The sequence below is a fragment of the Oncorhynchus nerka genome, linkage group LG10, assembly GCF_034236695.1.
Source record: "Oncorhynchus nerka isolate Pitt River linkage group LG10, Oner_Uvic_2.0, whole genome shotgun sequence".
Lineage (NCBI taxonomy): Eukaryota > Metazoa > Chordata > Actinopteri > Salmoniformes > Salmonidae > Oncorhynchus > Oncorhynchus nerka.
In genome coordinates, this window is record NC_088405.1 from 50,700,405 (window position 1) to 50,715,936 (window position 15,532).

Sequence of the window (15,532 nt, forward strand, 5' to 3'; positions counted from 1 at the left end):
ATTTTAACTTAAGTACTTTACACCACTGGCTGCGTCATAAGGTAGATTTGGACAAAGACACTAAAACAGAGGAAGCCAAGGCAACAGGGGCACCTAGAAAGGGGAGAGAAAACAAGTAATCATTTTACTGCATATCTAGCTGTATTATAAAAAACTGTGACGACAAGGTTGAAAACCAATGAATAAACACTGCACCTGTTGTTTACACCTTCAATAAGTATTCAGAAACTAACCCTGAAGGTGAGGGCTTCCTTGCTCTCAGGTTGCCTCCAGATGATGACACAAAAGGGCACAGACCAAGGCCAGGAGAATCTGAACACATCATATTCATCACATGAACCAAATTAAGAGCGACTGAACAAAAAAAAAGTTGGTTGAAAATGGCCTGTGGCATCTATAAGAGTTCTGGTTATTCTAGTGTCAAAATTGACTATGAAGTGTAAATAGGATAACTTGAGTCAAAGTCAGTCTCTTTCAAAACGTAATTTGCAAGATTATTACGAAATAAGGGTATGTAACAGAAGGAAGGGTACGTACATTTTCCGTGGGTTATTTCAATCCTGCCCAAATCTGGCAGCACCCAAGTAATCATTCATTTGAAGCACTGACCATGGTACATTCGGTTTCACTTTTGATATCTCAATGGGGCTATTTAGGGACCATCAATAAATGTTTAAAAAAATGTACATGTACATGGTTTCCCATCCCTTCAAGGCACATTGAAACTCTTCTGGCAGTTACCTGTACATGCAACATTCAAAAGTTGTGGATCTGTAGATGAGGGCAATTTGTTTTATGGATGTATTCCCTCCCCCTGCTTGATAGGATTATGAATTTTCTAAAACAATTCCATTTATTCTTGAGAATCAAAAAGGCATAGAATTGATAATTAACCATTTTATTTAGAAAAGAACAATGAAAATACAGCTCATTTATACAGGCAATTACACAAAAGTATGTGGACACCCCTTCAAAAATAGTGGCTTTGTCTATTATAGCCACTCCCGTTGCTGACAGGCGTATAACATCAAGCACACAGCCATGCAATCTCTATAGACAAGAGATTGGCAGTAGAATGGCCATACTGAAGAGCTCAGTGACTTTCAACGTGGCACCTTCATAGGATGCCACCTGTCCAACAAGTCAGTTTGTCAAATTTCTGCCATTAGAGCTGCTCCGGTCCACTGTAAGTGTTGTTATTGTGAAGTGGAAACATCTACAGGAACGCCTCAGCCGTGAAGTGGTAGGCAACAAAAGCTTACAGAACGGGACCGGTGAGTGCTGAAGCCCGTAAAAATAGTCTGTTCTCGATTGCACTCACTACAGGGTTACAAACTGCCTCTGAAAGCAACGTCAGCACAATAACTGTCAGGAGCATCATGAAATAGATTTCCATTGCAGAGCAGCCGCACACAAGCCTAAGATCACCACGCGCAATGCCAAGCGTCGGCTGGAGCGGTGTAAAGCTCGCCACCATTGGACCCTAGAGCAGTAGAAAAGCGTTCTCTGAGTAATGAATCACCCGTCACCATCTGGCAGTCCGACAAACAAATCTGGATGCCAGGAGAAGGCTACCTGCCCTGAATGCATAGCGCCAACTGTAAAGTTTGGTGGAGGAGGAATAATGGTCGGGGGCATTTTTTCTGGTTTGGGCTAGGCCCCTTAGTTCCAGTGAAGGGAAATCTTAATGCTACAGAATACAATGACACCCTAGACGGTTCTGTGCTTCCCACTGTGGCAACAGTTTGGGGAAGGCCCTTTCCTGTTTCAGCATGACAATGCACCCGTGCACAAAGCGAGTTCCATACAGAAATGGTTTGTCGAGATCGGTGTGGAAGAACTTGACTGGCCTGCAGAGGCCTGCCCTAAACCCCATCGAACACCTTCGGGATGAATTGGAACGCCAACTGCGAGCAAGGCCTAATTGCCAAACATCAGTGCCTGATCTCACTAATGCTCATGGCTGAATAGAAGCAAATCCCCACAGCTATGTTCTAACATCTGGTGGAAACCTTTCCCAGAAGAGTAGAGGCTTTTATATCAGCAAAGGGGGGGGGACCAACTCCATATTAATGCCCATGATTGTGCACCGAGCAGGTGTCCACATACTTTTGGTCATGCAGTGTATTTACAGTATATAAAACCGAAGATAAAACCTGTGTCTTGGTTTACCAGCCAGTGGGATCTTTGAGGTGGTAGGCATTTTTAGGAAACGGTTTCTTTTGGAGATGTCTAACAAACCCTCAAGAAACGATGTTAAAAGTAATGCCAAGAAGCACAACTATAAAACATATCCATTTGTATAATATACAGCATTCTACTAATAAAAATACAGCTATACACACTGTACATCTACAGTGATTATCTACAGTTATTACTGTACTACAATACCATATCTATCAATTATCCTCACCATCTCCAGGGTCTTTGGAGATGAGCAAATAAAGTTCAAATTTAGAGACCAGTTTTTGCTGGTCATACTCATGTTCTTGAACCAGTGTCTCCAAAGCAAAATGTAATTTGGTCAAGCAGCACCACAACTAGTGACTATTAACAAATAGATTCACGAGTAGACCTGTCAATTATTTGGTGAAGCAAGTTTTGCTATATATACAGTAACACATTAAAAGCAAGGGGGTAATCAAGAGTACATGTAAAGAACACAAAACATCTATAAAAAGCACATTACTCGATTAAAGTCAGTTGAAGGGCAGAGCAGGAAAATAGATGACTAAAATGATGCAAACTCGACAGCCAAGCTGCCAAGAACAAGTTTCAATGGAAACTAAAAATGTTTGTGAAAATAGGTTCACAAGAAGCTACAACTAAAGTAATATTAGTGGTAATAGCTGACCAGGATTAAAACCACTGCCTTTAAAAAAAGACTCAATACAGCGCATCGTCTAGATCACGCGGGTCATTTCTTTGTTTGACAGTTAAATCTACGTCTGTAGACAGCTCAAGCAAATCGAGGCAGAGATCTCAAACTCAAGTATTTACATATAAAAAGGGTAGCTCAAATTTGTCCATCAAAACTCCAGAGATAAATAGAAATGCATATAAAAGGGGTTTACAAGAGTACAGAACAGCCCCAATGATGATACCGAAATTAAAGATTATTCAGCACAGTGCAGAGGTGCGTTATCACCCTCCAAAAGGTAGATTTTTACCTCAGTCAATTCTTTGGATGGACCTGAGGCAAGTAACACAGGGACTTACATCACCATGAAAATGATAACATACATCATTACTTTGACTATTTTTACCATACGTTCGAAGACAAAATGTACGACAGAAAGAATCACCGGCAACAGATTGTTCATAAATGCCTTTAACATTATAGGATATGTAGTTTGAGGTCTCCGTGGTGATATCTCATGCAGCTTACTGAAGAAGCTGACACCAACAACAAAAAATTATCATTTCTGCAACTAGGTGCACAAGGTACTACTGTTAAATCGGTTGCTCTTTGGCAGGTGGAGGACAGCTCGTCTACGACAGTCATCCCAAAAACAAAACGCCCACATTGGGCCTCGGCACGGTTAACAAGTTTACGGAGGCCCTGACCAAGACTGTAAACCCCACAGACACACTGGTACCCAGTAATACATATGGCCCTAACCAACAGATCCTGTACAGCATATTGCTGCTGCTGCTGGAGGCCCTGGGGGGGGCTAACGATTGGAGGCACGGCCACCAACTAGCAAGAGACTAACGGTTAAGAAATAAATAAAAAAATCACTAGTAATGTTAATAGCAACTTTAAGTGTTGAAAGTATTACTCATCAACTGTCCAATAAAGTGTAAGACAGATCTCCCAAAAATGAAAGGTAACCAATCTAGAGACACACATTGCAGTGTCAGTTGAATTGTCTGCCTCCCTTCAGTGGTATAACGTGTGGGGTTTCCTCCAGTCCCTAGCCGTTCAGGGGCTCATCCCCTCCGCCTCACTCTCGTCTCTCCCCAGGTAGATGGGCTTCTTCTTGGTCTGGAGGGCAGGCTCGTATTTCCGGGGGGTGCTGTTGACTGCCTCGCTGCTGTGCCAGATCCCGTAGCAGAAGTAGATTGCAAATCCTGAGGGAAGGAGAAAGAGAGAGGAATTAAGTTGACTGAATTAAAGAGGGAATGTTTAAAATGGTGAATCTGCCACGTCGGTTTGTGATATTACAAAGTTAATGCAAACAAACAGTCCCCCCCCCTCCGGCATCATTGCACGTGCGATAGAACAGCAGAATATGTACTGCAATTACATTGATCATGGGGCAGACGGTTTCCACTACAGCGGATTCCGTGATTAACATGTGATTCGATAGTGAATTTAGAAACATTTCCTACTCTGTATAATGTAATCTAACTTACCAATGCCCATCCAAACAGCAAAGCGGCACCACGTAGCCAGGTCCAGCTGCATCATGAGGTAGATGTTGACGAAGACACTGAACAGAGGCAGCCAAGGCAACAAGGGCACCTGGGGGGGGAAACAAGTGAGTTGTTTTACTGCGTACAAGTTGTATTATGAATTGGTTATAAGCCGTGAACAAACACTGAAGTATCCAGAAACTAACCTTGAAGGTGAGAGCTTCCTTGCTCTCAGGTTGCCTCCAGATGATGACGACACAAAGGGCACAGAGCAAGGCCAGTACTACACACACCGTGACCCACACAGGCTGAACCTCGATCAACTCATCCAGCTTCCCCGCCAACACCACACACAGCACAGTGATGAGCACCGCTAGAGAGGACGAAGAGAGAATCAAAATGTGCTTTCTCTAAAAAGAGCCGCTTTGAAAACAACCCGTGTTCAACTGCATTACAACGCCATAAGTGAGAGAGAAAGAGAAGAGGCGTCACTCACAGATAATGGCCGTGGTGGCATAGACGATGTTCCCAGAGATCTTAGTGGGTAGATTCCCGCTGGCGAAGAGGAGGTGGCGGGGGGTGAACTTCTCCCGGAGGGGTCGGTCCTCCAGATCCAGGCCGTCCTCGTCACCGCTGTCTCGCCCGGACACGGCCACCTTCTCCCCTCCCACCAGCTCCACCAGCTTCTCACTCTGACTGGACGAGCTCAGGGTGCCCGGCTGGTACCTGGACACACACGGACAGGAGGGAAGAACAGGTCAGTTTCCTGGACCATGAGAGGTAATCGCACTGAGAATGTCAAACACCATTAGCAAATCACATAATTGGAGACAAATCATAATTTCAATACCAAAACAATGCAGTGTTAGGCATTATAGTATATTTAAAAGAAAAAGCGGTACAAGTCGTCACCCACCTGAGGATGAGCACACAGATGGCCACTAGTGAGTAGGCCAGCAGTGTCCCTATGGACATGAGGTCAACCAGGGCAGCCAGGTCAAAGAGGAAGGCCATCAGAGCTACAGGGAGAGGGGACAATGAGCATTACCATCATACATACTATAGAAAACACAATCCACATCCCCTCAGTTGGTTATTTACTCTAATTATTCCGGCATTCAAAAACAATGAAGAAAAGAGAAAAGAAAAACACGTTTAAAAAGCATTCCACTGATCAAAGGGTCTATTTCGACAGGCTTCCCTCCTGCTGCACATTCATAGTTTCATACATAAACAAAAACATAACAGCAGGAGTTGACTACAGTGGAACCCAGAGGTAGTAGAGCAGAACCAGATGAATGAACAGAGGGTGGAGGGCTGAACTCACATGCCACACAGCCAGAGACGATGGTGGCCATCAGGGGCGTCTTGGTACGCGTGTTCATGCGGGACAGGCCACGGAACAGGAGCCCATCCTCTGCCATGGCGTAGATAACCCTCGGCATGGGGAACATGGACCCAAGCAGGCTAGGAGGACAACAAAACCAACATTATATACACACACGTAACAAAGGGAGTGCATTTGATAGCTTGACAAGAACACCAAGTACTGAGGAGTGTAGAAGACAAGGGAGATACAGAACAGTAGCCATAGTGCGGTCTATCGGCCTAACTGACCTGGTGGAGAGAGCACAGAGGGAGCCCACAGCCACGATGTAGTGAGCAGCAGGCCAGCCTACGTGGATGAAGGCCTTTGGCAGGGGGCTCTTGGTGTCCAGCAGGTAGTAGGGCATCATGAGTGTGAGGGCTGCAGACACCCCGAAGTAGGCGAAGAAACAGATGAGCAGAGAGGCCACGATGCCCACAGGGATGGAGCGAGTTGGGTTCTTAGCCTCTTCGCCTGGGGAGGGGGGGGGCAAGGCACAACATTTATTTGTCTGGAACTATGAGAGAGTAACAACCAACTATACATTCCAACTATTTAGCGAAAATTGGCCACCATATTAAAGAAAAGCTACATTTTGATTAAGTGGCATGTAAGTGAGCGCTCAATCTACAGAGAACAAACGACGTGGTCCTATCTAATGTTTAGCTTTGGAGCACAGTAAATAACTCACTTGTAGTGGCGATGCAGTCAAACCCCACAAAGGCATAGAAACACGTGGCAGCACCAGACAGAATGCCACGGATGCCAAAAGGAGCAAAACCACCAGTGCCAAACGTCTTATCCACAACCCTGAGGGACATAGAGGCGGCATGGAGACGCGTCAACTATATGGTTTTATTTCTGAAGCCAAATGCAGAGATTAAAACACAGCTAGACACATGAAAGCATGATTTAGTCAATGGTAGTGCCCTATAATGGAATCTCTGGCTAAATCTCAGCCGGTATTAATCTGTATTGGAGGACTCACTCTTTGGATAAGCTGGACATGTTGGTGTTACTGGCGTTGTTAAAGTCCTCCAAAGTAAGGTTCCAGTTAACTGTGTCTCCCTTCACAAAGCCTGAGATGATGACGAAGCCCAGCACCACCAGGTTGACCCCTGTGAAGATCTTATTCACCAGAGCCGACTCACTCACTCCAAACGCCAGCAGCCCTGGAAGAAGCAACAGTATGGCATTAGGAGACACAAATCAAGTCGCATTAGGTACATGTACATTACAATACATGCAAGCTTTTACAATGAGGCTATAACTTATGTGTTGCCTCCCCCAGCACTATACATTTTAGTTGACTGAAGTCCTCACCGGTTAATAAGAGCACGAGGATGAGCGCAAACAGGTCCGGGTATTCAGCCAGTACCCCCCCCGGGGCGCTCATGGCCATGGACGACCTGAAGAAGTCTGATATCCTCTGCTCCACCAGGCTATCGAAATTAGAACTCCAGGCTCGGGCCACACTGGCTGTACCTAAAAAAGGACCATGGAGAAGAAGAAGTTAACGTCATGGAAACCGTCGACCAAACTCAAGAGGATAAGGCAGACTAGAGACTAACCACAGTGAACATTGTGGCTCAACGCAAAAGCATTTGAAAACAGAAGCAATTTCCAATCTACAAACTCACCGAGGACATAGGAGAGGATGAGGTTCCACCCTGTGATAAAAGCCCAGATCTCGCCAACCGTCACGTAGCTGTACAGGTACGCCGAACCAGTCTTGGGTACGCGGGCGCCAAACTCGGCGTAACAGAGTCCGGCCAGCATGGAGGAGAGCGCAGCGATGAGGAAGCAGAGCACGATGGCAGGACCAGCCTTCTCCCTGGCTACCTCACCAGCTAGGACGTACACCCCTGCCCCTAGCGTAGAGCCCACCCCCAGGGCCACCAGGTCCAGTGTGGAGAGGCAGCGGGCGAATCGGCTCCCCTCATCGGAGCAGTCCAGTACCCTGCGTCGCAACAAGATCCGGCCAAAGGAGGCCATCTTGTCTACCATGGTCGCGTCTGCGGAGGGAGCTGCAAAGCTGAAGGGGTTGACTGAGCAGAGCGGCGAAGAGTTAAGACGGAGCAGGAGAGATCCTATGATCAAACAGAAGGGAAGCAGATTAGCCTACAGTTTAAGCTAGCGGTTGTTGCTTTACTTTGTTTCGTGCGGATCCCTTGTTTGCAAACCAACCGTCTCTGGGATACTGAACTGACTGATTAGCTCTCGTGCGTATTTAGTCAAGTTGATAAGTTACATTTCTGTATGGTGCCACACTCGTATTGGTTCCTCCTACTCGGGTAATTCCAGTAATGTTTTAATTCCCCTCCTGCAGGTTTCCAGACAAGCAAACCACATTCTTCTAAGGAACAGCATGCTGCTATTATGAGTCTTCCCAGAATTACATTTCTCCACCTTCAATAGTGCTTTGTAAAAAATGTTTCTAAACATGACCTGACCGGTAGAGCTTCGATAAGCAGATAAGCAGACACGATAGTGAACACCAATCTCTCTGTGCCTCGCTATTCACTAATAACCTTACTGGAGGACTACAATTTTAAAAGACATGGGCAATTCCCAATGACTCAGATTCTTCACTTTAAAAATGTATGCCAAAAAAGTGACAACAGCGCAACATTTCAAGCAAAACTTTTGCTCAGCAATCTCGTGTTAACGACAACAAAATCGTAGCATTCACGTCAGCGACGTAGCGTTTTGGCATCACTAGGGGCATCGCTGACTAATACTGATAGCACCAGTTACAACAAACCCCGGCCCCCTTCAGCTCAAGGACAGACAGCATCGCTATCTGTGCAGGTGCCAGACTGCAGGGACACTCACACACAACCACCTCATAAGCATTTGGAGGCTCTGGTCACATGACCTTGTCTAACTGGCGGCAGCTGTCCACACAGCTCCATGTTGACATTAAGCACGTTGCACAGAACGTCTGGTCCCTGTCCCGACCAACCGTAAGGTCATCATGGCTACTGCTTATTCGAGATATCTGAGACACTGCCTCTTCAGCAGCACACCAAACACTCCACAAAAGGTTGGTGACTTGGAGGTGTAGCTTAGCCTCTAACACCTATAATAATAAACGTTTTCGGCCCATTCTACGTTGTTATCCATAGGACACTGTGCACAATCACCGGAAGGTTATTGAGAAAACCATTTGCAAACACAGAACAAAAAAAGGAGGAATGTCAGTATAAAATAAACATATCCCCTGGTCTCTGAAGGTAACAGGAAATTAAAACTGTTCAAAAATAACTTTCATGTATCAGGCATTGTTGTCACTGTCAAACTGTCTACAGGGAAAATAGTCAACGCTGGTTTGATCGGGCAGTCAGCCTGGGCTAGCGTCCGTGATTGGATCACAATGGTGCAACCAACTATATTCCATCCTGCACTTGGACATGCACAATGGCTTCCTTACTGAAGTCTGCACGGGCTTGGCATATCCACCTTGTAACTTAAACCAGTGTTTAAAAAAATCAAATAAAAAAACACACCATGGCTGTGCTCTCCAGGGATTATGATTGAACAACGGAATAGTTAGGCAAGACTGAAACCGCATACAGGGTCTGCTCTCCTAAAGAGTTGCATTAGCTGTTTTAGGAGGCCGGCGGGCAGGGCAGGCATCATCTCCGGCCCTGGGAAAGGTTCACTTCTGGGAGTCCCCTGCCTGCGATTAATGTGCGGCGCCTGAGAGGTTTAGTCTGTTCTGCCCACACAGTAAGCTCTGGAGGTAGGCCACCCTGCGTCACCTAGACCAACTAGGCTAATCTTTTCCTTGTGGTCTTCACGAGGGGTGGCTGGCCTCTGTGAAACAGCGGCAGCTTCAGACCAGGTTGTGAAGACACCAACACGCAGCTCCTCTAATTTACCACCTGGATGCTCAAATCAGGCATGCTGTAATAGGTAGGCTATAGTATACAATGGGTAGGAGTACTTCAACCACTTAAAAAGCATTAAAAACTAGGCCTAGTCTAATTGCCTAATACTTGGGCTGGGAATTGCCAGGGACATCACAATACGATATTATCACAATATTTAGGTGCCGATACGAAATGTATCGAGATTCGATACTGTAATTTGATTGCGATTCGATGTTCCAAATATTGCTCACCTCTGCCGCAGGGGGACAAGAGAGCCATGGTATTGCTACCTAATACCATAAAGATTAGATTTAGGTGTATGTTATAAGGCTTTTAACTAGGACTTCCAGCACACAAGTAACCACCCAGCGGAAGCTTCCGCAGATACTGTATATTATTTGCCTCACTGAGCTTTTCCAAAGCACATGCTGCAACAGACTAAGAGGATTATCTTAGCTCTGAATCTCATTACAGACTGTTGCTCACTCCACACAAAGCACTTTTTTTTTTTTTACTCACTGTCTAGCCTCAACTCTGCCATCACGATACAGTATTATGATTAGCCTAGTTTGTTATCAGGGTGTCCTAAGCTTCCTAGGCTTTATGATAGCATATGAAATAAACAAAAGTTAAGACCTAGGCCCTCATCGTTAGCTAACTTATGATACTCTATAAAGTGGAAAGAGTGGATTCCCTTATTGGTTAGTGTTCCTGCTCACTGGTAGGTAGGATCACGTTTATTTTTATTCCCTCGTGGCAGTTTCCATCCAGTTATGTCAAACCTTATAAAATAATAAATCACAACAGCTATGACTGAAATAGGATGTTGTTTTGGTACAATATGTTCATTCGACATGGTGGGATCTTTGTCTGTACAATTAAATCATGATAGAAATGGTCGTAGAGTCACGCAATGATATGGTGTGTGGTCCTCCCAGAGCAACTTAGAAAACCATGCAGTTTATTAGGCTAGAGATTAAATAACTTATGAGGAAGTTCACAGGGTGGTGAAAGTGCATGGTGATCTTGATGCTCCTTTCCAATAAATATTGAGGGTCTGAATCTGGCGACTTGACAAGTGATGCTTGACAAATAAAAACATTCTCACTTATCCAAACTGATGACATCATGTAGACTTGCCAACCCACAATGCAAGCTGGTGGCTAGAGCACATGTGCCAAGACCAGAGTAGCCACATTTGCTATTTGGCGCAACAGTTTTGTGACAAAATTATCGAGAGTTGAAAATGCGATGGAAACACATTGAACTTTAGATGTTTATTCGGTACATAAAAACTTAAGTGAAAAGGTATATTGTGTGCACTGTAATCACCCACTGATTTGTATCTGCAATAAGTCCATTTGGTGGGAACACAGCACTTGTTTGAGACCATTTGAATGAAAATATGTTGCCAAATTGGATGGAAACCTAGCAATAGACACTGAAATACATGGATATGGACCAAATTTAGACAAATAATTACACACAATTAAGATTAGATTTATTAAAAGGCAGCTGACCTCAAAAACCTACTTCTCTGCTTCAAAATAACCGATGTTACATTGATAGTCAAAAACAGTGTAAGAATTTACTACAGTGTAAATAGCACAATTTGTCATAAAGTCAGTATCTTAAATTGAGATTTGAGCGATTTAGGTAGTACCTCCCCAAAATGTACCCTATGCTAAGCCCCATCCCATAATTTTGAGCGACCAACCACAGCGGTCAAATCTGATAGCAACTGTTGTCTAGTCCGACACCTCAGACAAGCGCATGTTTAAAGCCAGTCAGGGCTATGGCAAGAAAGTATTCTTCCCCCCAAAGTTAAAAAATATATATATTTTAAAATTGTGCGCTGTCATCCTACAATTACAAATAACCATTCAAAAAATGAAGTAGCAGCCTGTTCGCTCTCAGCATATCCTTCTCCTTTAATTTTTCATTCCATCTTCCATTGATTAGATATCTCCTTACTTTGGCCACACATGGAGGCTCTATGACTGTAGACTATTGCCACTTTGATGACTTATGATTGGCCAACAACAAACTACACGTTCCACACCCCACTCATGAAAAGAAAGAGCAGCAGCAAAAATTATCGTGTTCAGATCTGTACAGGCCCTTCCAGACAAGTCAGTTAAAGTAATACATACCAGAGATAACAATCATATCCAATCCGACCCAGACCCGTGACATTATTTAGACGGGTGCCACTAAGTTACTCAGTTGGTGGCATGCAATAGAAAAAACATGTATATTCTTGTAAAGTATTTCGCAGTGCTTTAGTAAAGTGCAATAGACTAATGAGATGTTATTTCACCATCTCCTCGTGTTTTGAGTCCAAATATTTTAAAGATGCACTACGCCGAAATCACGCCACAATTTACTGGTTCCTAAAAAGAGCGTTCTTGCACCTCTCAGTCCTGGAGTGTGGGACAGAGAATGTGAGTGATACGGGTGGTTCTGCCTTGTCACTTGTCCTCGACAGGCTTGCAAAACAGTTTGCAAAGTCCAGGCACCACTGCTATAATCTTCAACAATGTTCACTGTAACAAGCATATCAATTAATGGGTGCACTGTATAACATAACCAGATTTGAAAATGCCTCAAAATGACAGCTTTACTCCAGCCCTGCATTTTATGTTCAACTAATGACTGCTGACTTCATGACCAGGTGGAATCATTTGACAAACTGGCTCACCATGCAATTTGTGGGTACAATTACCATATTTAAACGTTAAGCAGACAAGGAAATTATTTTAACACCTACACATGGTGTTTCTTGCCCCTTTTATATGCTTTTTCAGATGTTCATTGGGGGAGTGGATACTTTAATAGGCTGGTGCAGAGTGCCCTTTCAGCATTCTCATCTCAGTGGGCGAGGTCACCCTTGGAGCGATGTGATGGGCGGCACACTTCATGCATCACAGACAGTCAATGGTTGTCTAGCTGTTTGACGCTATGGTGCAATCCGTTTTCTAGTCAAAAAAGGACTACTGCTATGAGTGAACTTCAAGCCACTGGAACAGAGCCAACAGGATCCCTTCCTTCTTCCTCAATGTCCAATGCCTCTGCCATGACCAGTCTACACAGAGCTTGGGGCAAATTTGCCCCTGAACATTTCAGAAAATGTCCCAGCAAATGTGTATTTCCATCCATCAGCTTAGAATACTAGGGTGACCAAATAAATGCCTTCAATCCCCCTTACAATAAAACAAAAATGTTCCTCTGCATGACGACCAACCTGCACATGAAACAATTACTAAGTAAGGCGGTAGGGTTTATGTTCCTTAAGAGTACATATTGGGCTGGCGATCCATGAACAACCGTCTGACATGAGACTGAGGGCGAACAACTTTCAACACACAGACCAGGAGTCCTGAGGGTGAATGTGACGTGTAACACATTTTTGCTAGTTGTGGCTAGTTAACAGCAGCAACTATAAAATCCTGCTAGCTAGCGAACTGAAGCTGATGCAATAGCTGATGCAACATGTTAAAAAATAATGCGGTTAGCTGCAGTAGTCAAGCCAAGGACCCGTCTATTGTCTAGCTAGACTGGTATATTATGAACGTTGTTTGTGATTAGTTAACAAACCAGTTGCTTTCCCACTGTTAAGATAAAGTTTACAGGTTGCACACATGCATGCCTACAGTTCACTGATGTGTACATTTCTACCTGACGATAGTTATAGCTAGATAACATTATCTAACTAACGTTAGCTAGCAAAGTAAATTTAACTAGTTGACCGATGACTTTGTTTGATAGCTAGCAAGTAAAACAATGAATGATGGCACGCGGCAGTTTTTACACCCGACAAGATAAATCCACGTTGCTGCAACGAACTAGTAGTTTACACAGCACATCTTCGATTATAACGTTACCTAGCTAGCTACAGTTAATAGCCAATATGCTAACTGGCTAAATTAACGTTCCCCGCTAAAAACAACCGCCTCGCGAGCAATGGTATTGGTAACTAACGTTTGTTGGAAAACCTTAGGTACCCATCTACCTATTTATTTCAAAATAAACAGCCTAATGACTATTCTAACCCCTAAAATACGTAACCAGTAATGTACGGTTTTAAAAGGGAATATCGTTATAATAGTTTGTTAAAGTGAAGTGTTTCTGACAACACACGAGGGTATGATTACGTCAGAATGAGCGCGAGTAAAAGACTACGGAGTCTCTACACATGGACCACCACATCGAAACGTAAGCACATACTTTTCAGTGCAATTAAAAAATTGTGTGGTGTTTGTTACTTTACCTTTGGGTTTACTTTGGAGTGTTCGAAGGCTCGACAACACGACCAAATACAGTTGACTTCACGTTCGCTGATGAAACAACCCGCGTTCCTTAGTTCTTGTGTGTCGGTTTTTTTGGTTAACAGGGCGGACACAGTGACGTAGATGTTCGTAGTATAAACAACCCTCGCCTATGTCGGGTGGCGCAAACCATTCATGTATTTCAGGGTGCATCTCCAATGTACTACAGTGGCTTCCTCGATTCGTTTCCCCGCCACAAATTGCACTGATCTTAAAACATACGAGGCGAAACGTAATTACGCTTAAATTTCTCGACTCCTTTCGCGTCGGTTCAAATGAAGGAAATGCAACAGGGAGAGGAAGCTTTTTTGAAAATGATTGAGATAGACCCACACTTTGATCTTTACTTTGTTTTTTAAAAGCAAAATTCAGAGAAATTCTACTACAAATCCAGGAGAGGTGTGCAGTCATTATGCCCTTTCAAGCCCGTTGTGTTGTGCGTGTGAGTGCATGTCATTCCCCTTTCAAGATCTTTCACTCCAGCAACTGAGCTAGCTCCAAGGGCTTTTCACTATATCCGCTGTAGCTTTGTCAACCGGATTAATAGAAGGGGGGGAAATTGTTCTTCTTCATCTCTGCACTCCATGCCCTTGTCTGGAGTGTTAGATGTGAAATGACCATGTTTAATGAGGCTATACTAATGGTATGACATATGCCCTTCCCAGTCCTGAAATCTCACTGGCATGCAAACTCCACAACAGGAGAGGTATATTACTCCCACCAATGATAGGAAAGAAGAAAACACAATTATTCTTTCTACTGTAATATTTTGAGTTGAAAGGTCAACTCTAATACTTTTCAAACTCATTTTCATTATCTCTCCATCACAATATCAGCGTCTACCAGTGGTGTAAAGTACCTTAGTAAAAATATTTGAAAGTACTACTTAAGTAGTTTTTTTGGGTATCTGTACTTTACTTTTTTCTATGTTTTACTATTTTTAATGAACTACATTCCTAAAGAAAATATTTGGTGGTGTTTCCACCAAACGGACTTCACTGCATTATGATCTAGTTCACACAAAATGTATTTTTTTGCTCATAATCTAAAGATCAATGTGTTTCAATCACATTTTTAACTCCACGGATAGTTTTGTCACGAAAACTGTTGCGTTAAATAGCAAACGTACCTACTATGGTCTTGGCATTTGCGCTCTAGCCAAACAGTGCAGGTAGACTAATCTACATGATGAGATTATTATGGGTAGCCTAAAAACGAGAATATTTTTATTTATCAAACGTTAGTCAAGCATTGATATATATTTATTGGAAAGGATCATTTTTTTATTTTACCTTTATTTAACTAGGCAAAGACGGTTAAAAACCAATTCTTATTTTCAATGACGGCCTAGGAACAATGGGTTAACTGCCTGTCCAGAACGACAGATTTGTACATTGTCAGCTCGGGGGGTTGAACTTGCAACCTTCCAGTTACTAGTCCAACGCTCTAACCACTAGGCTACCCTGCCGCCCCGCATCAAGATTAACGTGCACTTTCACCACCCTGTGAAGTTCAAGTTATTTTATCTGTAGCCTGATAACCTGCATCTTTTCCCGAGTCATGTGACTCCAAATTGACTTCGATATGGTTATTATAGAAATATT

General features: G+C 43.6%; 1 protein-coding gene across 2 annotated transcripts; it reads right to left on the reverse strand.

The window, feature by feature from the left end:
• Nucleotides 1-882: 882 nt before the first annotated feature.
• On the reverse strand, nt 883-14,006 carry LOC115135487 (cationic amino acid transporter 3-like). Of its 2 annotated transcripts, none has more exons than XM_029670222.2 (12): nt 13,871-14,006; nt 7,366-7,773; nt 7,049-7,210; nt 6,714-6,897; nt 6,417-6,535; nt 5,977-6,199; nt 5,687-5,826; nt 5,276-5,378; nt 4,856-5,085; nt 4,566-4,732; nt 4,360-4,468; nt 883-4,074 (listed from the first exon to the last, which is right to left on the reverse strand). In XM_029670222.2, the coding sequence occupies exons 2-12, from the start codon at nt 7,730-7,732 to the stop codon at nt 3,926-3,928; spliced, it is 1,953 nt and encodes a 650-aa protein (XP_029526082.2). In that variant the 5' UTR covers nt 7,733-7,773; nt 13,871-14,006; the 3' UTR covers nt 883-3,925. The 2 variants fall into 2 exon arrangements, with proteins under 2 accessions (XP_029526082.2, XP_029526081.2); XM_029670221.2 differs by having other exon boundaries at nt 7,366-7,815.
• Nucleotides 14,007-15,532: the final 1,526 nt, after the last annotated feature.

Excerpts from the sequence above, each read along its gene's own strand:
- LOC115135487 (XM_029670222.2), bottom strand. The coding sequence starts at position 7,732 with ATGGTAGACAAGATGGCCTCCTTTGGCCGGATCTTGTTGCGACGCAGG. Across the intron at positions 5,086-5,275 it reads ATCTGTGTGCTCATCCTCAG|GTACCAGCCGGGCACCCTGA; the intron begins GTGGGTGACGAC and ends GTGTGTGTCCAG. Across the intron at positions 4,469-4,565 it reads AGGAAGCTCTCACCTTCAAG|GTGCCCTTGTTGCCTTGGCT; the intron begins GTTAGTTTCTGG and ends TTCCCCCCCCAG.